We start from the raw sequence: 25,695 nt of genomic DNA on the forward strand, positions 1-25,695 counted from the left end.
TTCGACATAAATCCAAGTCTCCCCGTGATTTAGCGGCAACAGCTCAGAAGTCTGCTTCGACAACACAAAGACTGCTTTTCGACGTCATCGAAGATTCGACAGACACCAGTCGCAAAGCATCGCATAATAATCGAAGAGTGCGCTCGACCACTCCGCCAGAGCCCTTACCGAGTTTCGACGCAAGAACGCGAAGCTATAAGACAACAAGTCGACGAAATGCTGCGCGACGACATCATCCAGCCGTCGAAAAGCCTGTGGGCATCTCCAGTTGTTTTAGTGAACAAAAAGGACGGAACCCTACGTTTCTGCGTCGATTATCGTTGACTGAACAAAATCACGAAGAAAGACGTATACCCCCTCCCACGGATAGACGACACATTGGGTCGGCTCTGCAATGCTAAATACTTCTCATCGATGGACCTCAAGTCTGGCTACTGGCAAATAGAAGTCGACGAAAGGGATCGCGAAAAGACCGCCTTCATCACGCCAGACGGCCTCTATGAGTTCAAGGTTATGCCATTTGGACTGTGCTCAGCGCCTGCAACGTTCCAACGCGTGATGGACACGGTTTTAGCAGGATTGAAGTGGCAGACCTGTCTCGTTTACTTGGATGACGTCGTTGTATTCGCCGGAAATTTCGACGATCACCTTAGGTGGCTTGTCACAGTACTAGAGGCCATCAAGTCATCAGGGCTCACTCTGAAGCCAGAAAAGTGCCGCTTCACTTACGATGAGCTTCTAATCCTAGGCCACGTCATCAGCAAGTCTGGAGTCCGCCCTGACCCGCAGAAGACAGCTGCCATCGCAAAGTTCCCGCAGCCCACCGACATGAAAGCAGTGCGTAGATTTCTTGGCACTTGTGCCTACTACAGGCGCTTTGTCAAGGACTTTTCACAAGGCTTCGAGGCTTGTTGAGTTCAAGTGGGAAACGCCGCAAGACGACGCATTTGAAGAACTGAAACGACGTATGCAGTCGCTGCCCGTACTTGCGCACTTCGACGAGCACGCCGATACCGAAATCCACACTGACGCCAGTAGCCTAGGCCTCGGTGCCATCCTAGTCCTGAGAAAAGATGGACATGAACACGTGATAGCTTACGCTAGCCGGTCGTTGTCAAAAGCGGAAGGCAATTATTCTACAACTTTAAAGGAATGCCTTGCCATCATTTGGGCTACAGCGAAATTTCGCCCTTACCTATATGGCAGGCCATTCAAAGTGGTCAGCGCCCGTCACGCGTTGTGTTGGCTAGCTAACTTAAAGGACCCTTCAGGACGGCTGGCACGGTGGAGCCTCAGAGTACAAGAATACGACATCACTGTAACATACAATTCTGGACGAAAACACTCAGATGCTGATTGCCTATCACGCGCCCCCATTGACCCGCCGCCGCAAGATGACGAGGATGACGACGCCTTCCTTGAAATAATAAGCGCGAAAGACTTCGCCGAACAGCAATGAGGAGACTCGGAACTAAAAACCCTAGTCGAGTATTTGGAAGGGCACACCGACGTTGTCCCTAGAGCATTTAAGCGTGGATTGTCTTCGTTCACGCTACAAAACAACCTGCTCGTGAAGAAGAACTTCTCACCAGTCCGTGCCAGCTACCTTCTTGTTGTACCGTCAGCGCTGCGTCCAGAAATACTGCACGCCCTACACGACGATCCAACCGCTGGGCACCTCGGATTCTCCCGGACGCTGTCGAGAATACAGGAAAGGTATTACTGGCCGCATCTGACCGCCGACGTCGCCCTTTACGTCAAGACATGCCGAGAGTGTCAGCAACGCAAGACACCACCGACAAGGCCAGCAGGATTACTACAGCCGATCGAACCTCCTCACCGACCATTCCAGCAGATCGGGATGGATTTGTTGGGGCCGTTTCCGATGTCAACATCCGGGAATAAGTGGATCGTCGTGGCGACGGACTATCTCACCCGCTTTGCTGATACTAAAGCTCTACCAAAAGGCAGCGCAGCCGAAGTGGCGAAATTTTTCGTCGAGAACATCCTGCTGCGACATGGTGCCCCAGAATTCCTTATCACCGACAGAGGAACGGCTTTTACAGCAGAGCTCGTCCAAGCCATTCTAACGCGACGCATTCTAACGCGAAGCATTCTAACGTAACGCGAATGGTGTCGAACTTTGTGGAAGGCACGCGGGTCCGAACGATTAGTCTGCAACATTCGTCGACTGCTCTATAAAAGCCGACGCGCTTGACCCGCTGATCAGATTTTCGACGATCACCGACTGTGTTCGCCGCTATCGCTGCGCTTTAAGTGTAGCCTGTTTTGTGGGCACAGGTTCGTCCAATAAAAGCTAGTTTTGTCTTTCACAGTACTGCTACTGTGTTCTTTAACGTCGCTACCACGTGACAATATCATCAGTGAATGGCAAGTTACTGAGGTATTCTCCATTAACTTTTATCCCCAATTCTTCCCAATCCAGGTCTCTGAATAGCTCCTGTAAACACGCTGTGAATAGCATTGGAGAGATCGTATCTCCCTGCCTGACGCCTTTCTTTGTTGGGATTTTGTTGCTTTCTTTATGGAGGACTATGGTGGCTGTGCAGCTGCTATAGATATCTTTCAGTATTTTTACATACATCTCGTCTACACCCTGATTCTGCAATGCCTCCATGACTGCTGAGGTTTCGACTGAATCAAACGCTTTCTCGTAATCAATGAAAGCTATATATAAAGGTTGGTTATATTCTGCACATTTTTCTATCACCTGATTGATAGTGTGAATATGGTCTATTGTTGAGTAGCCTTTACGGAATCCTGCCTGGTCCTTTGCTTGACAGAAGTCTAAGGTGTTCCTGATTCTATTTGCAATTACCTTAGTAAATAGTTTGTAGGCAACTGACAGTAAGCTGATCGGTCTATAATTTTTCAAGTCTTTGGCGTCCCCTTTCTTATGGATTAGGATTATGTTAGCGTTCTTCCAAGATTCCGGTACGCTCGAGGTCATGAAGCATTGCGTATACACGGTGGCCAGTTTCTCTAGAACAATCTGCCCGCCATCCTTCAGCAAATCTCCTGTTACCTGATCCTCCCCAGCTGCCTTCCCCCTTTGCATAGCTCCCAAGGCTTTCTTTACTTCTTCCGGTGTGGGATTTCGAATTCCTCTAGACTACTCTCTTTTCCATTATCACCTTATGTAACTAGCGATGAAGCTAGATTGGCCTTGCAAGACATGTTCCGAGAAAAAGCTACAGGAGTAGATGGAATAACAGTGGATTTAATCAAATGTGGATGAGGTATTATGCTTGAAAAGCTTGCGGCCCTTTAAATTCAATTCTTCAAGGGGTGTACGGTAGCGCGATTAAAAGACTGGACAAAACAAGACACACACGGACATACACAGTGCCGAGTAATCCGAATAACTGCGCTTATCTGAGTTGTTGGTGTCCGAATAATCAGTCAGCGCCAGTTATGAATCGGCCATTTGCTGAGGATAGGCTTCAGCTTTACGAGGAAACTCAGACCGTTGGTGTCGTCTAAAGCAATGTTCGAGTGTTACCAGGGGCTCAACAATGCTGGCCTGGCTCGGAAGGGCATTGATGGCATTGAGTCTTGCCAGGTATTTCTGGATGTTGCTAGCTCTAGCCTTACTGAAAATATGGCTAAGACGGCAGCTGTCAATAAGAAATTCAGAAGATGTAAAAGGCAAGGTATGAACGGCTTCACTCATAATGAAATAAACTAATTACAGCACGCTGTGGGAAAGGCTTCTTGTCTTCATTTAACCTAAAGGGATATCCAAATTTAGGTTTCCATTGTTTTTCTGAGGCAGAGCAGCATTGTTTTATAGCGAGCGAATACTTTCTAAAATTATGCTTGTCAATTTTATGTGTTCAAGATAGGCCAGGACATGCCGATCTGTTGGCATTTATTTGCTCCAATACGCTCCAAAATTAACATTTTGCTCTCCGAAAATTGCTCTAATTCTCAATTCATCAGTGGCACCAAATAGCCGAAAAAGTGTAAGAGTAGGGTTGAAGATTAATATGCAGAAGACAAAGGTAAAGTTAATAGCCTGGTAAGGGAACAGGAATTTATGATTGCCAGTCAGCCTCTAGAGACTATGCAGGAGTATAGTTATCTAGGTCAATTATTCACAGGTGACCCTGACCATGAGAAGAAAATTTACAGAAGAATAAAGATGGGTTGGAGTGTATAAGGCATTCATTATCAAATCCTGACTGGGAGCTTACCACTGTCATTTTATTTATTTCAAAGCCCTCAGGTCCAGAAGGCATTAAAGAGGGGTGGGTACGTCGTGTTCATAAAATATCAATAATTTCAACAATATTTTTATATATGAAAATTGTGGGGATGCGCGACTCTCGCGCGTCCCCTGATATCATGTTTTCCCGCATAGCCTCCGTCGCCGCGTGGGCCGCGGCGGTACAAGCGCGGTGCGAGAGATGGCGCGACGGTCGCGCCGCTGCGGGGTTACTTGGGTGCGGGAAAGGCGCTCTCTCTTGGGTTCGAGACAGCAAGCAGCACGGACGTGCCGCGCGTGCAGCGACCCTCTTTCCCGGCGGGTTGGCGCACGGCGGGGACGTCTCCTGCGTGGGCGCCGACCGATGCTTCGGCGAGACCGTCTCGCGTGGCCACCTTCGAACGCGCCACGATTCGCGTGACTATACACGCGAACGACCAGGCGTTGGGATCCAGCATGGGGCGAACATATTCGCTCGCTTCCGGTCGCGGTAAGTCGGACTTCTAGATTTGTCGCGCGCCCATCGACATGTTTTGTGGATAGCAACTCGGCTAGTGGGCATTGATCTATGAAAGGTGCAATAAATGCCCTTGTGATTGTTTGCACTACTGTGTTGTCGTTCCTTTGTCCCAAGAGTACGGAGGAGAACCCCCATATCTCCCACAAAATAAAGTAACTAATATTTAATAGAGTAGGTTATTGTAACAGTGGTGAATACCAGAGGCCTTGAATGACAATACTGTAGGCAACGTTATTGTACATGTAAAATAGAAAAATTATTAAACTAATGAAAAGCAGCACATGCTCTTCTGAGAAGTGTTCAGCAACAGTGGCCTTAAATGACTGTACCTTCAGGGCTGGCGATGGCACAAGAAAGGTGGTTCCATTCTCAACTAGGTTTGGGTGAAGATGAATCATGAAACAGATTGGTATAGCAAAAAGGAATGGTGACTTTATACTGGTGCGGTATGACAAATATATGGTTCAAGAAAAAAAATTTCGTGATAGAGACAAAAACATGAACTTTTTCTTCACAAGAGCAAGTTTGGAAGGCCGAGATGAGATTTCACCGGTGAAACACTGGTAGTGTGGGAGACTGATAAAATAACAAAATTATTCTAAACAGACTCTATTGTACCTGCAATCCCAGATAGCAGACGCATACTCAATTTTAGATATATTTAGTGTTTGATATAGTAATAATTTTAAACGGCCTGGTGATTCAGGGAAATTGTGGCATAGATATCCTGGTGCACGGTTAGCATTGTTAATGATATAATAACAAGAGTAATGTGAGTATGCCATGAAAGGTCATCTGTTATGTTGGGACGTTACATGCTCAGTAATTTGCCATCGGTTTCATAGGTAAGAAATTCAGCGGGATTAGAATTGTGAGAGAATGTCATGTTCTTACATTTATTACTATTGAGAGTCATAAACGTTAGTTATTTCACAGTAAACAACACAGTTGTCAGCAAATAACCTTATACTGTGTCAGGAAGGTCATTTATATATTATTAGGAAACGCAGAGGGCTCAGAACGGACCATTGCGGAAAGCAAGATTTTAATTGGCAAGAATTCAAATCACAGTCATTGGTGGTTACGTATTGTACGCAATTGCTCAAAGAACACTCAGTACATTTTAAGATGTTAGGGTCAATATTTATAATGCTCAATTTGTAAACAAGTAATTGGTGGTTTACTTTATCAGACGCTTTGGCAAAGTCTTGAAAGATGCAGTCAATAACTGAGCCTTTGTCTAAAACTGATTCTATGGTAAACGGTAGAAGCTGTGTATCACAGGAATTGTACTCACGAAAGCCGTGCTGTGATTAGCTGAAAAACAGTTGCATTTCAAAAAGGATGCAAGACGACTATAGATGATTTGTTCCAGAAGTTTACGGGGGATGCTCGTTAATGAAATAGGTCTGTAATTGAGAAGTGACTGGGGCTTACCAGATTTAAAAACGGGAACCACCTTTCCCACTTTCCAATCGTCTGGAATTTCAGAGCACTGCAGTGATTATGAGAAAAGGTGTGACGGGAAGATAGAAATACGCTTCGGTATTTTTTACAGCCTTTGAGTTCTTTACAATCTGCAAATTAACTTGGCAATGCCTGAAAAATAAATGATTACAGGATCCATGGGAGAAAATCTCCAATCGTGAAGTGCTAACAGTACAACAACAGGGCACTCTGAAAAAAACATTGCGAGCACTTCGTTTAATATATGTCTGCGTATAGCTTCATCATCGAAATTTGTTAGAGATGTCGCATTCTTTCTGGGCTGAATGCTATTCCAAAACCTGAAAAGAAAAATATACAATTATTGCATTCTACCGGTGTTAACATATGGGGAAGAAACTTGGAGGTTAACAAAGAGGCTTGAGAACAAATTAGGGACTGCACAGAGTGATGGAATGAAAAATTTTAGGCATAATGTTAAAAAGAAGGAAGAGAGCGGTGTGGATCAGAGAGCAAACAAGGATAGCTGATATTCTATCTGACGTTAAGAGATAAAAATTGAGCTGGGCAGGCCATGTAATGCATAGAACAGATAACTGGTGGACCATTAGAGAGACAGAATAGTTTTTAAAGGAAGGGAAGTGCAGTTGAGGATGGCATAAAATTAAGTGAGGTGATAAAACCAGAAAATTTGCAGGGGTAAGTTTGAATTGGCTAGCACAAGACAGGGTAATAGGAGATCGCTGGGAGAGGTCTTTGTCTGCAGGTGTAAAAATGCGCTGCTGCTGCACAGAAAACAATCTGCAGTGAAATCTTACACCTTATTTTACTACGAGAAAAGTGTACCATGCATCTAGTTCTGGCTTATCAGGAAAACATGAAACTTTCACTGAGTATACGTTCACTAAATTGAATGCAAATTTTTCTCCATTGTTCATTGCCTTCACCCTCAGACAGCTCTTTATATCCATGGGGCATGCCATCCTCTATGCGATCCACTGTCACCAACAAATTTCAAGAAAAATGCACTGCCAACTTTGCTGCTTAGCACCAACCCAGGTCAGTCTTGGAGACTAGTGAACAGCTTTGGCAAAAGTGTACCAACTATAAAGTTACATGATGGCTTTTTGTTATCAGCTAGAGCAAGGGCAGTGTGTTTTTACATTCAGTGACTTTTTCATTGCATTTTTCTAGAATACATATCAGTTCTTGTACGCGTCTTTTTAATGATCATGTGTTTCCTAATCCATAGTGATTGAGCCTGTTTGTGTCTCTAAAATTATTTATACTCATTTGTAGCATTGATAAAGCTAATTCCTGAAGAATTCCTCAAGCTCTAAGCATTTACAAATAATTTTGTCTAGGATTCTTCAGCAGTCTCTGAAAACAGGTGCATTCTTCTAACTGGAATGTAGCAAAAGTGGCTCCTGTGTGTCAAACTGGTCACAGCCAACCACTCTTGCAATCAAGGAAAGCATAGAGGAACCTAATTGTAATATTTAACTGAAATGTAGGGATGATGTCGTTAAGAAAATTGGATGAGCAAGTGCACACCAAACCCACTTCTTTGCAACATTTTCTGCTGATTGTGAATAAAAAAAAATGGGGCCCAAGAATTCTCTTTCTTGTTGTTCACCCATTTTATCATCAGAAATTGCGGTTCACCTAACCAATTTTTCCATGGTTGCCCACAAGTTCCACAAAGAATACTCATGTGAAACTCCACTTGCGTACTTTTAGACATTCTCCCCACAGGATTGTTAATTTGGAATCCATGGTAGCTGCGTATTCAATTTTTCCAAAGCCTTTGAAAAAGTACTGCATGACCTTTTACTGTTACGACTGCTTAAATTGAATTTTGATTGTAGTGTATCTGCTTGGTTGTGGAACTTTCTCAATAACCATACCTTGTTGCAATGACAAAACCAGTCTATTTTGTCATGTCCTCTACTCTTGTCTGGAGTTCCTCAGGGCCAGCTACTTACCCACCCCAGTTCACTCTTCAATTACCCTTTTCGCAAAAAACTGTGTCCTTTAGTATGAAGTCACATCATTACAGCAACACTGGTGGCTGCTTCATAATTTCTTTTTTTTTTTATCACAATGTACTCTGCTTTGGTCAAACCTGTCGTACATGTCAAGGATCGTTATAAGATGAAGCCAAATTTTTGCAACTCAAATGCACCGTGCCACTCTTTCTTTGACATGAACAATTAGGGAACCTTCTAAAGTTGGTGGCTACCATTCCTCATAGCAACTTTAGATCAAGCCTAACTGGTCATTTTTGCAGCATAACGTAGTAATGAACATAATTGCATGGTGTATCATATCAGCTCATATATCGTATGGTTTATGTCATAAAGCACCTCCTTAAAGCATTGCCATTTGTTGGGCGTGTTGATAAATTGAAAGCATATTTAGCGCCAGCAAACACGAACGGAAGGGAGACGACAATGACGACGCGTTGTCGTCTCTCTTCCGTCCTTGTTTGCTGGCGCTAAATATGCTTTCACCTCCTTAAAGTTCAGTAGCATCAAAAAGATAATATTGCATCTGGAAGCAGTGTCATGTCTAGCAGTGAAATACGTAAGGACCATAATTCATGAAATACTTTATATTTCTTACTGAAATATATCTGGCAGCAGCTTGTTACAACACAGGAAAAATTTGCTACTAAACAAGCTCTTTTGAAAATTTTTCTGCTTGAAAGCAGCATACAAAAACGCCAGTGTGTTTGTTTACTGTTTAGCAGTCTGCTGCAATATTTTGAGAGAGAAAGGTATTCAGGTTGTTTTGTAAGGCAAGCAATAATTGATGCCTCACATAACATGCACTTATAGTTTGATTTGTGGAAGTATTTTTTTAATCACGAGAAAGCAGCTTTGCTGGCATAATTTTACATGCTATTGTCACGTGGTGGTGACGTTAAAGAACACAGTAGCAATACTGTGAAAGACAAAACTAAGTTTTATTGGGCGAACCTGTGCCCACAAATACAGGCTACACTTATAGCACAACGATAGCGGTGCACATGGTCGGCGATCGTCGAAAATCTTATCAGCGGGTCGAGTGCGTCGGCTTTTCTACAGCAGTCGTCGAATGTTCCAGACTAATCGCTTCGACCCTCGTGTCTTCCACAAAGTTCTACACCATTCGCGTCACGCGATGAAATCAGATAACATAAGGTTCGGCAACAACAGACAGCGGATAGAAGCATCGATAACTTTCCAGAAACTTCGGATACATGCAGTACCGTCCCATGCTGTGCGATAACATTTGTTAGGCTGCGAAACATGTCCCCCGATAAAGACAAGTACACGTGTCAATACCCCCCTGTTAAAAAGCATCGAACCGATGCTGCAAACAAACGAAAGTAATGAAGAAGCACTCGTAGCAAAGAAAACAACAACATAAGGAAAGTTCGTTAGCGTCCGAAAAAGGGTTTAAGACGCACCACTTGGAACACTTCAGATCGTGCGCGGCGCCGCTGTTAATGCAAAATGCCATCTAGCACGACCTCATAGTCCAGTGTGCCAATACGTCGAATGACCTTGTAGGGTCCGAAATATCATCGAAGTAGTTTCTCACTGAGTCCTTGTCGGTGTATCGGGGTCCAAACCCAAACACGGTCGCGGGGCTGGTACGCGACAAAGCGCCGTCAGAGGTTGTAGTGTCGACTGTCGGTCCTCGGCTGGTTCTTGATCCGCAGGCGGGCAAGCTGTCGGGCTTCTTCGGCGCGCTGGAGATAGGTAGCGACGTCAAGATTCTCCTCGTCAGTGACGTGCGGCAGCATGGCGTCGAGCGTCGTTGTCAGGTTCCTGCCGTAGAACAGCTTGAATAGTGTGATTTGTGTTCTTTCTTGCACCACCATGTTGTAAGCGAATGTTACGTACGGCAGAACGGCATCCCAGGTCTTGTGTTCTATGTCGACGTACATCGCTAGCATGTCGGCGAGGGTCTTATTCAGCCGCTCCGTAAGACCATTCGTCTGTGGATGGTAGGCCGTTGTCCTCCTGTGCCTTGTCTGACTGTATTGCAGAATGGCTTTGATGAGCTCCGCTGTAAAGGCCGTTCCTCTGTTGGTGATGAGGACTTCTGGGGCGCCATGTCGCAGCAGGATGTTTTCGACAAAGAATTTCACCACTTCGGCTGCGCCACCTTTCGGCAGTGCTTTAGTTTCAGCGAAGCGGGTGAGGTAGTCCGTCGCCACGACAATCCACTTATTTCCAGTTGTTGACGTCGGAAAGGGTCCCAGCAAGTCCATCCCGAAATTCTGGAATTGTCGGCAAGGAGGTTCGATTGGCTGTAGTAATCCGGCTGGCCTTGTCGGCAGTGTCTTGCGTCGCTGACAGTCTCGGCATGTTCTGACATAACGGGCGACGTCGGCAGTCAGGCGCGGCCAATAATACTTTTCTTGTATCCTCGATAGTGTCTGGGAAATTCCGAGGTGTCCATCGGTCGGATCGTCATGTAGGGCGTGCAATACTTCTGAACGAAGTCTTGACGGGACAACAATAAGGTAGCTGGAGCTCACTGGTGAGAAGTTCATCTTCACGAGTAGGTTGTTTTGAAGCGAGAACAATGACAACCCTCGCTTAAATGCCCTAGGGACAACGTCGGTGTGCCCTTCCAAATAATCGACGAGGCCTTTTATCTTTGGGTCCGCTCGTTGCTGTTCCGCGAAGTCTTCTGCGCTTATTATTCCAAGGAAGGCATCTTCATCCTCGTCATCTTGCGGCGGCGGGTCAAAGGGGGCGCGTGATAGGCAATCGGCATCTGAGTGTTTTCGTCCGGACTTGTAGGTTACAGTGATGTTGTATTCTTGTAGTCTGAGGCTCCATCGTGCCAACCGTCCTGAAGGATCCTTTAAATTCGCTAGCCAACACAAGGCGTGATGGTCGCTGACCACTTTGAATGGCCTGCCATATAGGTAAGGGCGAAATTTCACTGTAGCCCAAACGATGGCAAGGCATTCCTTTTTGGTTGTAGAAAAATTGCCTTCAGCTTTTGACAACGACCGGCTAGCGTAAGCTGTCACCTGTTCAACTCTGTTTCTCCTCTGGACTAGAACGGCACCGAGGCCTAGGCTACTGGCGTCAGTATGAATTTCTGTATCGGCGTACTCGTCGAAGTGCGCAAGTACAGGCGGCGACTGCATGCGTCGTTTGAGTTCTTCAAATGCGTCATCTTGCGGGGTTTCCCACTTGAACTCAACAAGCCTCGAAGCCTCGCGAAAAGTCCTTGACAAAGCGCCTGTAGTAAGCACACACGCCAAGGAATCTACGCACTGCCTTCTTGTCGATGGGTTGCGGGAACTCTGCGATGGCAGCTGTCTTTTGCGTGTCTAGACGGACACCAGATTTGCTGATTACGTGGCCTAGGAACGGAAGCTCATCGTAAGCGAAGCGGCATTTTTCTGGCTTCAGAGTGAGCCCTGATGACTTGATGGCCTCTAGTACTGTGGCAAGCCGCCTAAGGTGATCGTCGAAATTTCCGGCGAATACAACGACGTCATCCAAGTAAACGAGACAGGTCTGCCACTTCAATCCTGCTGAAACTGTGTCCATCACGCGCTGGAACGTTGCAGGCCGAGCACAGTCCGAATGGCATAACCTTGAACTCGTAGAGGCTGTCTGGGGTGATGAAGGCCATCTTTTCGCGATCTCTTTCGTCGACTTCTATTTGCCAATAGCCAGACTTGAGGTCCATCGATGAGAAGTATTTAGCGTTGCAGAGCCGATCCAATGCGTCGTCTATTCGTGGAAGGGGGTATACGTCCTTCTTCGTGATCTTGTTCAGACGACGATAATCGACGCAGAAACGTAGAGTTCCATCCTTTTTCTTCACCAAAACTACAGGAGATGCCCACGGGCTTTTGGACGGGGGGATGATGTCATCGTGCAACATTTTGTCTACTTGGTGCCTTATAGCCTCACATTCTCGCGTAGAAACTCGATAAGGGCTCTGGCGGAGTGGTCGAGCACACTCTTCGGTTATTATGCGATGCTTTGCGACTGGCATTTGTCAAATCCTTGAGGACGTCGAAAAGCACTCTTTTATTATTTCTTATTTTATTTACAGAATACTGCAGGCCAACTTGTGACCCAGGCAGGAGGGAATACGTTCATACAGTAATGTAATTAAATACGTTCAAAGAAAAGAAGTGCATATCAAATATGAAATACGTGGAATCATATGACGTACATTGATGGATGATATAAATATATAAAAAACACATTCCACAAGAATACAATGTAAGGAATTGAATTGAAAGGAGAGAAATATTTACAGTACCGGTTTGCTCAGGTTGGTTTTTTTTTTCTTTTTTCATGCTAACACGCATGAAAGTACTCATGCGGTCACACGTGTATTTGAAATGCAGTTTTTCAATGGCATGTAATATGTTATGGGACAGGAATACATCGGTCGGCAGAGAGTTCCAATCATTTATTGTTCTAGGAAAGATGGAATATTTAAAGCAATTTTTACGCGGGAAAATAGGGGTTATCTTGTCGGGGTGATAATTTCTGGAAGCTCTAGCTCGTAGCGGCTGGAGGCAGGGTGAATGGCCAAGTTGTAGTTAATATTTATATTATATTATTTCATTAATCATTAATTGTAGTTCATTGTTCATTAATTGTAGTTATTAAAATATTATATTATTTTCATTAATCAATTGAGAGGGGGAGTCATAACGTCCATAACAATTATATATATAGCAGACGGCAAACCTGTTTATGTTTTCCAGTTTTTAATATTTTTTTCGTGGATGGGTCCCAGACGACGCAAGCATATTCTAATCGCGACCTTACGAGTGTGTTGAATGGCAATTGTTTCACAGATGGAGGAGAATGTTTCAGTTTGTGTCTCAGTAGGCCGAGTTTACGTCGAGCAGACGCACAAGCATTATCAATGTGTTGCAACCAGGTTAGACGATTGTTGATGGTTGCACCCAAATATTTAAAGGAGTCTGTTTCAGAGACCGCAGATTGATTAATAGTGTATTGATATGTTAGAAGATGTTTTTGTTGGTAATGCGCATAAAAACCATTTTTTCTTCATTAAGTTTCATTTCGCAGGTGTCGCACCTGTCAGAAATCGCAGTAAGACTTTTATTCAGGATCACTTTATCATTGGCATCTTTAATCTCTTTGTATCGTCGAAGTAAGCTTCTCAGCTGTTGTTGCTTAATCATGGGTAGGCTTGGATTTATGTCGTAGTCTGGTTCGGGAGCTACGGTCATCGGGGTACAGGTGGCAGAATCCGAGAGGACAAACGGCATTGCTGGTTTCCAGAATTTCCTCGATGTATGCGATCGTCGTGCCCTTGTTGATGTGCTTGAACTCCTGGCTGAAGTTTGTCAGCAACACTTTCGTGTTTCCTCCGTGCAGGCGAGCGATTCCTCTAGTGACGCAAATTTCACGGTCGAGCAGTAGACGTTGGTCGCCTTCGATGACGCCTTCTACGTCAGCGGGTATTTCGGTGCCGACCGAAATAACATTGCTCGAGCGAAGCGGGATGCTCACTTGATCTTCGAGCACACTCAAGGCACGCTGCCTAGAAAGGCTATCCGGCGGTATTGCTTGATCTTCTGAAAGCGTTATTGACTTCGACTTCAGGTCGAGGATCGCGCCGTGTTGATTCAGAAAGTCCATGCCGAGAATGGCGTCTCGTGAACACTGTTGGAGGATAACGAAGGTGGCAGGGTAAGTCCGGTCGTGAATGGTAATTCTTGCCGTGCAGATTCCAGTCGGCGTAATGAGGTGTCCTCCAGCCGTTCGAATTTGAGGGCTTTCCCATGCAGTTTTAACTTTCTTCAACTGGGCGGCGATGTGTTGACTCATTACGGAGTAATCTGCCCTTGTGTCCACTAAGGCGCTAACTGCGTGGCCGTCGAGAACACGTGGCAGTCAGCGGTTGTTTGTCTGGCGTTGCAGTTAGGTCTTGGCGTCGGATCACAGCTGTGTTGTGTTGAACTGAAGCTGGAATGTCGCGTCGTCAAGTCGTCTTTCATCGGTGTATTCTTGGCTGCCTGACTTGGTTGCGACGGCGGCGTGTCGTTATTATGTCGTCGAGATGGTCTCTTCGTCGTCTTCGTCGGTGGCGGAGGATCTTCGTCAGTTCGACGAACAGCAACCGCACCACCATCGGTTGCTGCTTTTAGTTTTCCGGATATGGGCTCGTAGAGCGGCCCCAGGCTGGGCCGGTGTATGGTCGGCGCTGCGGTGACAGGTAGCGGCCTGGTGACAGCGAATGGGACGGTCGTCGAGGGCTGCACTGAGTGGTGGCGATGTAGTCGGTGATATCGCGAGGTCGTTCGCCAAGTGGTGGTCGCGGCATGTTAACAGTGAACCCTTGCAGTCCCATTTCCCGGTAAGGGCATCGGCGGTAGACGTGACCCGCTTCTCCGCAGTGGTAGCAGAGTGGACGGTGGTCAGGAGCGCACCAAATGTCCGTCTTCCTCGCGTAGCAGCGCTGTGCGATGGGTGGGCATGCTGGCGGCGGGGGTGGTGGCTGACGACGGAACTGTGTCGTCTCTGAGCCCTGCCGTGAGCACGGAGGGGGAACGTGACGGCAGGCTGCAGCGGCGTATGTCATCGCTTGCGGCTGAGGCTGCGGCGATTCTGGGGCTACTCCGAGTTGTTGTTGTAGCTCCTCCCGTACGACGTCGGCAACCGAAGCCACTTGAGGCTGTGATGGCGGGAACAGCTTCTGTAGCTCCTCCCGCACGACCGCTCGGATATTCTCGCGCAGGTCGTCGGTGGCCAGTGACTAAACTCCAGCGTAGCTTGTCGAATCCGTGCGGCGGTTGAATTGCTGGTTCCGCATTTCCAGTGTCTTCTCGATGCTAGTGGCCTCGCGAAGAAACTCGTCGACAGTCTTCGGTGGGCTTCGTACCATACCGGTGAAAAGTTCTGCCGTTACACCACGCATCAGTAGCCGGACTTTCTTTTCCTCTGACAATTCCGGGTCGGCGTGGCGGAATAGGCGGCTCATTTCTTCTGCAAAAATCGCAGTGGTCTCATTAGGCAGCTGCACTCGGGTTTCCAGTAGTGCTTGAGCACGTTCTCGGCAAACGACGCTTGTGAATGTTTGCAGGAAGCCGCTTCGGAAAAGGTCCCAGGTCGTTAAGGTGGCTTCTCTGTTCTCGAACCGCATCCTGGCAGTGTCTTCCAATGTGAAGAAGACATGTCGCAGTTTGTCGTCGCTGTTCCAGCTGTTAAATGCAGCGACTCTCTCATACGTCTCGAGCCAAGTTCTTCCACAAAGTTCTACACCATTCGCGTCACGTGATGAAATCAGATAACATAAGGTTCGGCGACAACAGACAGCAGATGAAAGCATCGATAACTTTCCAGAAACTTTGCATACATGCAGGCACGTCCTGCGCTGTGCGATAACATTTGTTAGGCGGCAAAACATGTCCCCTGATAAAGACAAGTACATGTGTCACTATAATGCTCCCTAGTGCAATTATTCTATAACCGAAGTACATCTATTACTGAACTCGGAATTCGATCAGGCTTTCCAACACTCTACTCTCACCATAAATTGCATAGATTAAAAATTATGCATAACATTATCAACAATCAGGCAAAACTGAAATTTGATGAGTGCATCCAGTTAAACAAATGAAGACACATGAGACATAAGCATAAACAGAGCATTCTAATACCACAATCACGAACTTTGGTGTACCGCTTTTCATTTTTCCCACGAACTATCGCGGAGTGGAATTCACTGCCGTAAGAAGTAAGAAATTTAGATAGCGTTGAATCATCTTTAGCTGCCCTTCTTGACCATGTGTAATCCATCAGATTAGCTACATCTATTTTCTTTGTGTCATACAAACGGCACACCCTGTGTGGTCTTACTGCTGTCAGTACACTTGTTTTCCACGCGTTGTTTCCAGTACACTCGTCGTCCACTAATTTATGTCCCATCTTTCTGTGTAATGGGCAGCTATCATAATCCTTTTTGTCATGTTTTCGAATTTTTTTTGAAATTTATATTGAATTTATGCTTGAAAACCTCCTTGCTCTTTATGCTTATTGCTATTTGCATTCTTCTTCCTTTCTTTCTTCGCTCTTTTGCTCTGAAATGTACGTACCTGTGCCTAATGTAATGCTATTACTTCATTGTTAACCACTCCTGCCCTGGCTGCCAAAAGGCAGCTGTACAAATAAAAAACAAAAATATTGTCTTGAATAGGTCAGAAAATGAGAATAGCTAGCAATATTACAATAAACATAATGTATTCTAATAGTTGCTAATAAGTGCACAACAGGGGCAACTCACGGAGGAAGCAAGAAGTCGTTATTCTTTGCATCCTCTGTGCAAAGTTGTATAAAAGGAATTCCTATAAAGATATTGGGCTACAATTCGTAACTTAAGGATAGCAGTAAGATAGAAAGATGGGCGAGTGGTAAAGTATGCACATTTAATAATCAGTGCGAAAACAACGGAAGACACAGAGGTAGAAGCACACAGGACAAGCGCTGTCTAGCCACTGAAATTGATTGAATGAAATGCTTGAAAAAAAAACGAAATAAAAAGACAACTACCTGTGTGCGCATCCAGGTCATGTGGAAATAGTCACTGAGCAAGTGCCTTTTGCAACAGCGACAGATCACTCTGATACACAATCGTGGCGCAACCTTTCTACGTGGAAGGCTTCAGTGAGTTCACAAGCCCCACAGTGTCGTCTTGGCGATCAGACGTGCGCTGGTTGAGCAAAATCGGATGACATGGTGCTTAGCGAGACAATCACGTCATCTGATTTCGCGCAACCAGCCAATCAGCACGCGCCTGATGGCCAAGGCGATAGTATTGCCGAAGTGGATCGTCGCAGAATACGTCCCCAGTGTAGGCGTGCATACTCGATCTGTCTTGCCCCCGTTTGTTGACGATCTCTCTGTCGTGCCTTCTGCCCACTGTATCGAAGAGTCGATGAACGGGGCCACAGCACCTTTTATGTGTCACGGTGTGAAGGGGATGTCACGTCCTTTTGAGACTGTTCTCGCAAGGTAAGCCTTGTGCGAACCTATGTGCACAACATATCAACTATATCAGTCAAAATTTGCATGTAAGCATACGTGCGTTTGACCCTGCAGCAAAAGTACTTGCTGCTGCACCGAATCGGCCTCTATGCCTCTAACAGGACTTGCGCCGAAAGGTCAAATGGCTGTTTCATCACCGATATCTGTAGTCTTACAAACTCTTGACAGTGTTTGGAGAGCAGAACTGTACTTGTACCTTGCCCACCACTTTCTTAAATATATCTCAGACACCATGCATATAAGGCACAATTACATTTCTGTCACTACATTTGCACATGATACTCAGCTTTAGTCTTCTCAGCACATTTTCTGAGACAAGAAGGGCAACCTGCATCTTACACACAGTTAAACAATTCTGATAATTTATACATTCTTTTAAAATATCAGAACAGTAAGATGGGTTGTTCAAGAATTCTTTGGTATCAGATGGGGGTCGGTGCGTAGTAACCTTCGCAGTGTGCTTGCTACTCCCAATTTTATGCGTTTAAAAATTTTGTGCAACCTAGAAATGCCTGTAAAATGTCAAGGGAATATCAACTATAGAATGTTGCACATTTCCTGGTGCACATCCCATCCCTTGTCTGCATCACTTAAGCGCAATGGTTCCTATGAAACTTGTTCTGTCATCATCTGGTGATGCAGTAGTGATCTTGCTGATAGTAGGCTACTTTCCAATGTTGCCTGTCCAGTTGTGGACATGCAGGTAATTTTATGCAGACCAATTCTTTTAGTGAAGAATGTGTTAAAATTAGGTAAGTAACGGTAATTACTGTGAGATGCAGCTTTGTCAAGACCTGTTTGAAAGACTACATTTTCCTGTGGGACGTAGCGTGTTTTTGCCATGTCCTCTTTTCCTAGTGCCACCAAAAATCGATGCTGTTGGGGTCATCATTCGCATCGGGCACATCGGTGCTGACCAGTCCAGTTTGAAATATCCAGCGAGAGCCAATTTGGTTATCAGATAATGAGCATCTTGGCCAATTGAAATGTATTGGCACTGGCTGCGATCTTCGATGGTGATCAAATCAGCCAAGAAACTGAAATAAATGGAGTCAATTAATGGAAAACCTTTTGTATCCTAAGCTCTCATTTTTTGTGCTGCTACCAAGATAAGTGTTCTTGTTGTTCAACTACAGTTTGGGACTTTCTCTGCTGACTGAAACTTTGAAATTCTGGCACTAGGCTGATTGACAAAATGCAATTTCCAGGTGGACCAAAGTGCCTCATATTGCAACCTGCCAGGAATCCTGAGGTTTTCAACCGAGTATCAACTGTGCGGAGGCATCAACAAGCCCAAGGTTATTACATGTGTCAGCCACGATGGCTCCAAATACAAACAGCTTGTCAAGGTGGGACACGGCTCTGGTGCATTGTGCGAGCTCTTGTTGCGTAGTTGGCAGTCCTTTGTCAGTTTGTTTCTTTCAGAGTTTCACGTGCATGAAAGTCGTTAAAACACCTGAAATGTCTCCAAAGTTATTCACAGTTACCATCAACATTTATCACAGTGGAATGACAAAATTTGCTAACTTTTGTCAGGGCTAATTTTACAGTTGACTAAGAAAGCATTGAGCCAATCTCTGTTTTGTGATAGTTGTGATTCAAACCGTCTCCAGCTAAACAGCTCTAGTTTATGATGATGATAATGATCTATTGGCATCCCCTTTGAAACGGGGCAGTGAAAAATAGTCACCTAGTCCGCTTGAGTTAATCGGGTACGTTATACGTGCTTTTCATACCAGCATTTTTGTATACATTTCCATACTCTTTTTTTTTTTCTCTTCCGCAAAACTTCTCTTTCTACCTTGTGCCGCTACTTGTTTGTAATGGATCTGGTCCTATCAATCTCTTCCCTGCTTTTTTTTTTCCACCAATACACTAAACATCTCTTGCTTATCTTGACTGCTAAACAGTTGACGCTTCTGTCCAATTTAAATCCAAGCGCTTCAGCAAGGTGTACATTATTATACCTACGGGTCTCACTAGGTGAATACCTTCACATTCCATTGAGGTGTGCGGAGTGATCTCCAGAATTTTGCTGCAGCATACACATGCGTTATCTTGTTGCGAATATTTGCTTTTGTATGTTTCTGTCTTTAGGCAATCAAGTTAGACAAGAAGGGCAACCTGCATGTTACACACACTTTTTTTTTTGCCTCGAAATGCTCTCGGACATCACATGAAACCATGATTTGCAAGATTTGCAATTGCTTGCTTCACCACGATGACACGAAGGGCGCTGCCGTTCGTGTTATCGTAGAGATTTTCCCCTCTAATTTCTTCCTTCCCATTCTTGTAAATCTCCATGGTCTTTTTTGTTTCCATTCTTTGTATCCAATTCACTGTCTCTCAGCTTCGCTCAGTGTGTCTGTTTCTTTTTGATGATTCCTGGTTTTCTGTTTACTCTTTCAATTACCCTGTGGTTGGTTGCTAACTTCCTTGACCTGTTCCTACATTCTGTGTCTATGCTTTTGAGGTACAGATACTTGTGCACTTTAGCTGTCCATTCGGTTTTCATTCATTTTCCTCAGTGTTTCATCAAAACCAAGTCTGTTCTACACTTCTCAGACTTCAAAAGAGGCCCAACTCATGTGCTGCCTCGTTGGTGGTTTTACCGTAGGCTCCCAAAGCCGGCTTGGGTCAACTTCCAGCCTCAACAAGATATCCTATTTTAAACACAGAATGGCATTAGCCAACATTAGTGCTGCCACCATGACTCCTTTCCATATCCCACGCACCACACACGTAATTACTCATCCCTTCGTTAAAGATAATAATTCCAGATTTCTCTGTGCTAAACTGAAGGCATGGATTTGTCGCTTCATTGCCACACATATTCACATGTGTCTGTAAATGTCTTGCATTGTGCATTAGTAGCACTATGTTGTTCACATACATCAGTCCGGAGACCTTCTGTTGCACCATTTGTCCATTACAAATCTAAATCAAACTCTAATTTGCTGTTTTCCAGTCGTCTTTCTATGCCCATACTAGGATACATGAACAAAAATGGAGACAGAGGACATCTTTTCTACAGTCCTCGGTGAATTTCCACCACATCATTGCATTTTTAGGCTTCCCATGCAATTTGTGCTCGGTTGTTCTTCTGAATCTCCCTCAGCAGTCTGTGAAATTGTGATCTATATCTTCGTGCTTGAGAATATCTCATAACAATTCCCTGTCTATGTTGTTGTAGCTCCCTTAATATTGTTACAAGGAAGCACAGCGGGGAAACTATTTACAGGATCTTTTTACAAGGGTGTAGCAAGCACTGGCCAACATGGAAGCCAGCCAACAATAAGCACGGCACGTTGTCATAAGATCACGCAGTGGCCACTGGTTGCTACGTCCCACTAAATCCAAGGGTCAACATCATCATCTTCAAGTAGCATGACTCTTGGCAGCAGAAGTGCCGGCCTCCATTGCCACTAAGGGCCCACAGCAGAAGGGTAGTAATTTAGAATGACAGAAAGCTGAGCTAGTTGGTAAGGATTCATTAGGGGTGTGGGAATACGGAATAGTGCATTTTGAATCGAGTATTGAATCTAATATCGGGAAATGTTGCACAAAATTTAATTTTTACAAATTTTGGCCAGAAAAATACGGTGTTGCACATGCCATGGAGTCTCCTAACATTGCATAGCAAAACTGGAGCAAGTTATCAGTAACATGGGTACCTAGACGTTGGGATATACAGTACCATTGGCATAGCTAGTGGGGGGTTGAACCACTCTCTGAAATTTTCTGGCGAAGTTTCAGGAGGTGGGCTCCAAAAGAGCAACATGGATGAAAGGGAAAGCTTGAATGTGAAAGCAAGGCTGTCCAAAGGAAGGGGGGGAAGGGTGTTGTAAAGAAGGCAATCCCCTCTCCCATGCACAGAACATTGCGGCCCCACTCACTATGCGCCTCTACCTCGTTCCAGATCGTGTTGACCATAACTGCTGTGGTAGGATCTGCGCTAAAAATTCCACACACAGATAAACACAGGGATCAATTATCAGGGATATTGAATAGTCTGGGAAGTACTCAGGGAAAACTCAGGGAATTTGTGCTTCTATCTGGGAAAATTAGCTGTAATTTTATTGAAAGGGAACGAAAGTCGTGCAAATACTGGCTTGAGTAACTGAGAAGAACAATAACAAATCGTCTTTGATGCCGTGTTGTCGGCTGGAGGAGTAGCCAGTGTACAGTCAACGACCAATTTTCCAGACACTCGATTTTTGGGACATACCCGATAATTTGAATGGCTTCGATGCACCACCACGTGCCCCATAGAGTCGATGCATAGGAACGTATAAAATTTTGGACGAAAGAACCCTTCGATGGAGGCCGTCCGATTGCCGTGCATGTGTTGGTGGGCTAGTTGGTTAAGCATGATTACAAAGACTGCGCCAAATAAAACAACACACGAAGAAGGGGGACACGAGACAGCACGTAGGCGCCTACATGCTGTCTCGTGTCCCCCATCTTCGTGTGTTGTTTTATTCGGCGCCGTCTTTGTAAAGATTGCCGTGACCGCAGGTTCGAAACAGCATTACTCAAAGCCACCAACGCCGCTGCCATTTTAATTATCTTGCCGCATCGAACAGGCGCTCTCGCATGCAGATTGGCTAGCAGCTGTAGCAACCACAGTGGCAACGCTAGGCCTAGCTACTTTGACCTTCACCCTGCAATGAAGTTTGCCTCTATTTGTTGCGCCACCTAGCAGCGGCAGTGAGCACCCGGAAGTAGGCTCTCACTGTCACTTCACCATTGTCCTTGTTGCACTCAAGTGCATCTGAAAGCGGCCTCTTGGCAGCTCCTCCTTGAGAAGTGTGAAGAAAAAGAAGCTCAGATGCTTTGGACAAATTTTGTAAACGCATAGGGTGCAGCTAAAGTTAATAATTCGCATCACAATTGATGTGAAGCGTTAAGAAGGAACTTTAGCATAGACATACGAGAGCAGCCTGATCGGTCTGCACGGTCCAGCCACCTGTTGGTGCAGAGCTTAACCAGCCAAACAAAGTGGTAATATTGCTCTAACCTAGTTTAAAACATTTTAAACCTTCACAAAATCTGTTAACGATTACACTCCTGCAAGAAATTTACACCAGCAGCAAAGAAGAATACATTTCGTTACTGCTACTGTGTGTGGTTGAGCTCTGTGCCACCAGGTGGCTGCACCATGCAGACTGTTCACATTTGCGCTTCTGCTCATCCCGTAAAATAGCATGGTCAAACGGCCAGGCACTGTCCCTTTGCGCTTGCATTTATCTGAATACCAGACTCGCGAAACGCTATTGTGGTAGTAATCCTCCGGTGTAAAGTGACAGCCGCAAACGCACAAATGCTGGTGCCGATCGGATAGCGGCAGTCCGATCGGCTGCAGCCAGTCCGCTCGTCTGCTGCCTAGCAGAGGAACGTGATGTCACAGCTTGTCATATTGCCAGTCGCTATGCTTGCAGTCCACAACGTAACAAAGTCGAATCATGGTGCTCGCAAAAAGACTGAGACCGACTCTGACTGAGAAGCTCTTGTCAAAATGGAGCATGTTATAAATATGAGTAGACGACACTTGCTGTGTGCCAAATATGAGTAGACGACACTTGCTGTGTGCCAGAAGTGCTTAAGTGTAGTGAGAAATTGTTATTGTGCATTCTCTTTATGTTACTTTCTTTATATAGAAACAAATTAACTAGTATTCCAACTATTACAAACAACATTTGTTCCCCATAAAGTTGGAAAAATTATTGATGATGCACCTTGGGCAGCCAGTCAGATAGCTCGTCCTACTAACATCATTGGGGCAAATGACGTCAAAATGGTAGGGGCTGCTTAAAATTCAGCCGAGCGATGTGCTGCTATCGGCAGCGATGTACATTTTTAAAACCTTGTAATAAATTACATGCTTTATGTGCAGCACTTGGATGCATCAATTAATGATCAGAAGGACCTACTGTAACAACTCAGTATGTTTATACAAAATCAAGAAAATCTTTTCGGAGTCACTTTAAGGATTGTCTCAACTGCGAAGGGGATGTTGGTATCAAATTGCACTGCGTATCATATTGACCGCAAATAAAGATGGGGACAGCGGAAGAGAACACAAGAAGGACATAGGCGGTAAATTTCAACTGGGTTATTCACGGCAACCCGTGGCCATATATAGACAAATAGAACATGCGCAGAATGCAGCAACCAAGATCACTCATCAGCCTAGTGGGGCAACCAACTATTTAAAGAAATCTATCTCCGATTGAATTAACCTAATGGAAGTGTTACTAACACAGTCTCGGCCTTTTTTTTTTACGTGATAGGCCTCCATCAGTTCGCATGCAGTCTGGTCCTGGCTTTTCCCCAGAATCTTTATCTCCTTAAAAAGTGGTGCACAGGGGCAGGCATTGCAGTGCGCAGGCAAGTGCGCCAATTCATCTTTCATGATGAACATGATCAAAAGTTAATGAAAGATTAATTTATTTGCGGTGAATATGCTATACAGTTAAACACCAACTAGGCCAAACTGACGTTCTTCTGAATCAAATTGTACCGCTTCCCTTCAAAACCGGGGGAAACAACCCGGCAGCTGAAGTGGGTCATCGTGGTTCGTGTCAGTCTTGCGAATTTCTGCTAAACGAACTAAGACATAATTGCAAAAATAAAGAAAGAACCAGCACCAGCATCCGTAAAAATACACAATAAAGCGTCAACTGCATAAAAATGCCTGCACTGATTCCCGTCGTTGTAAATTGGTTTAGATAGTTGTTTAGCTTGTCTTGCTCGAAAACAAATGTGCAGTGGTTGTCACGCATCAAATCTAGCTTCATAAGTGCTCTGTGTTGGAGCTTTGTACCCACTGTGCTTCTTCCTGCACCAAGTTCAAGACGCGTCTGCTGGAACCAGGCTCATTTGTGCCAATGTTTTTCCGCACTTAGAACAACAGAACTAAGGCACGGCAGCACACATTGTAATGAAGCTACAAATGACAGTTGAAAAATTATCCAGATCCCACGCACTGTGGGAATCGATGTAAGCAAAGCTTTCCATGCTGGATGCTTTGATTGATGATAATTAGCAGTGATGTTGACGGCTAAAGCTTAATTTCTTTAATGTTTAGTCTAACACGAGAGTGGTGAGTTAATGTTCAATGTTACCTTGCGTGCACCGCTGCTGTTTGTCTGCGTAGTACACTGTCACAATCCACCCGGTTTCATGAACAAGGGAGGGCTCGAGGCACCCTCCGTTAGATGGATGCTCCGCAGCGTGGTGGTGAATGATGACTGACCGCCGAGCAGCTGTGCTCGCCGGTGTTTATTGCAGTGCGGTGACCAATATTGCCTACCGAGCCTGGCAAGCCACCAAGCCTGGCAGGCCAATGAAGATTATACCCAAGGGGGCGTCACATGCATGTCACACCCCCTTACCCCCAGTTTGTTTGTCGACAACAAACATCCAAGTCCAAAGTAAGAGGCTCTGCCTCCACTCTAGCTGGGTCGACGGTGCCTGCTACGTCCCAGGCGAGTAATGGTCTGGAGGCCTCCGCCGTCGAGTACTCTGCCTGGGCACTGGTGTTGACGCGCCGAGTGTGGCAACGCCGGGTGCTGCCTGAGCCGGCCTCGCTCCATCCAGAGGGTCCGCAGTGCTCGGCCTTGTGAGCGGTGCCGAGCTCGACACCAGCCCAATCGGCGCCGCACCACTGGCAACGCTTGCCACCTCCAAGGTGGGTGATGCTCCATTGGAAGCGACTGGTGTTGCCACTAGTCCTCCTGTGGGCTGGAACACCAAAGTGGCATTTGAGGGTGCTGGCCAGGTCCGGAGGCGAGGCCTGACATGGTCGGCGTGTCTGTGCCATGTCACCCCGCCTGGGATGCAGATGAGCAGTGATGAGGCACTGGCAGGAGACACCACCTGTCCGGCGGAACAGGATGGGCCAGGACGGAAGTTCCTGGCAAAAGCTGGAGCTCCCGACTCCAGAAAAGGCCCGGGACGGCACCCTTGGTCAGCAGCCAGCTTCTCCTTCAGCTGCTTCAGGAGCTCTGTAGATCGGAGGTCCGGATGCAAGACATCCAAGGATGTCTTGACCATCCGACCCAGCAGGAGCTCGCAGGGGGCACGGTTAGTGACATCGTGGGGCATGCTCCGGTACTCAAACATTATTCGGGAAATCTGCCTCCGGAAATCCCTAGTCTGTCTCTTATTGAGCTTGTGCTTAATGGTTTGCACCACCTGCTCGGCTGCACCATTTGAAGCAGGGTGGTACGGCGGGACAATCATCTGGCGGATTCCGTTCTTCGTCAGCTAGGCCAGGTACTCTGTGATAGCGAAAGTAGGACCATTGTCTGACACGATGACGTCTGGCAACCCCTGGACGGCAAAGACCTGTTGTAGCGCTGCAATGGTCGCGCCTGCTGATGGAGTGGCGGCAGGTAGAACCTCCACCCACTTCGAAAAGGCGTCCACCACCACCT

General features: G+C 45.7%; 1 protein-coding gene and 1 long non-coding RNA gene across 10 annotated transcripts in view; one reads left to right on the forward strand and one right to left on the reverse strand.

Annotated features, from left to right (window-relative positions):
- The window catches only part of tefu (Serine/threonine-protein kinase tefu), a 1,084,056-nt gene that overhangs the window by 864,297 nt on the left and 194,064 nt on the right, over window positions 1-25,695 (forward strand). For all 9 annotated transcript variants that reach the window (XM_070538252.1, XM_070538256.1, XM_070538258.1 and 6 more), the window contains one exon: window positions 18,463-18,603. In XM_070538252.1, coding sequence (XP_070394353.1) covers window positions 18,463-18,603 — 141 coding nt within the window. The remainder of the gene's footprint in view (window positions 1-18,462; window positions 18,604-25,695) is intronic.
- The window catches only part of LOC135917943 (uncharacterized), a 113,494-nt gene continuing 94,261 nt past the window's right edge, over window positions 6,463-25,695 (reverse strand). The window contains exon 3 of the long non-coding RNA XR_010569465.1: window positions 6,463-6,535. This is a non-coding gene — a long non-coding RNA (uncharacterized lncRNA). The remainder of the gene's footprint in view (window positions 6,536-25,695) is intronic.

The sequence above is a fragment of the Dermacentor albipictus genome, chromosome 5 (genome assembly GCF_038994185.2).
Source record: "Dermacentor albipictus isolate Rhodes 1998 colony chromosome 5, USDA_Dalb.pri_finalv2, whole genome shotgun sequence".
In the NCBI taxonomy this organism is placed as follows: Eukaryota; Metazoa; Arthropoda; class Arachnida; order Ixodida; family Ixodidae; genus Dermacentor; species Dermacentor albipictus.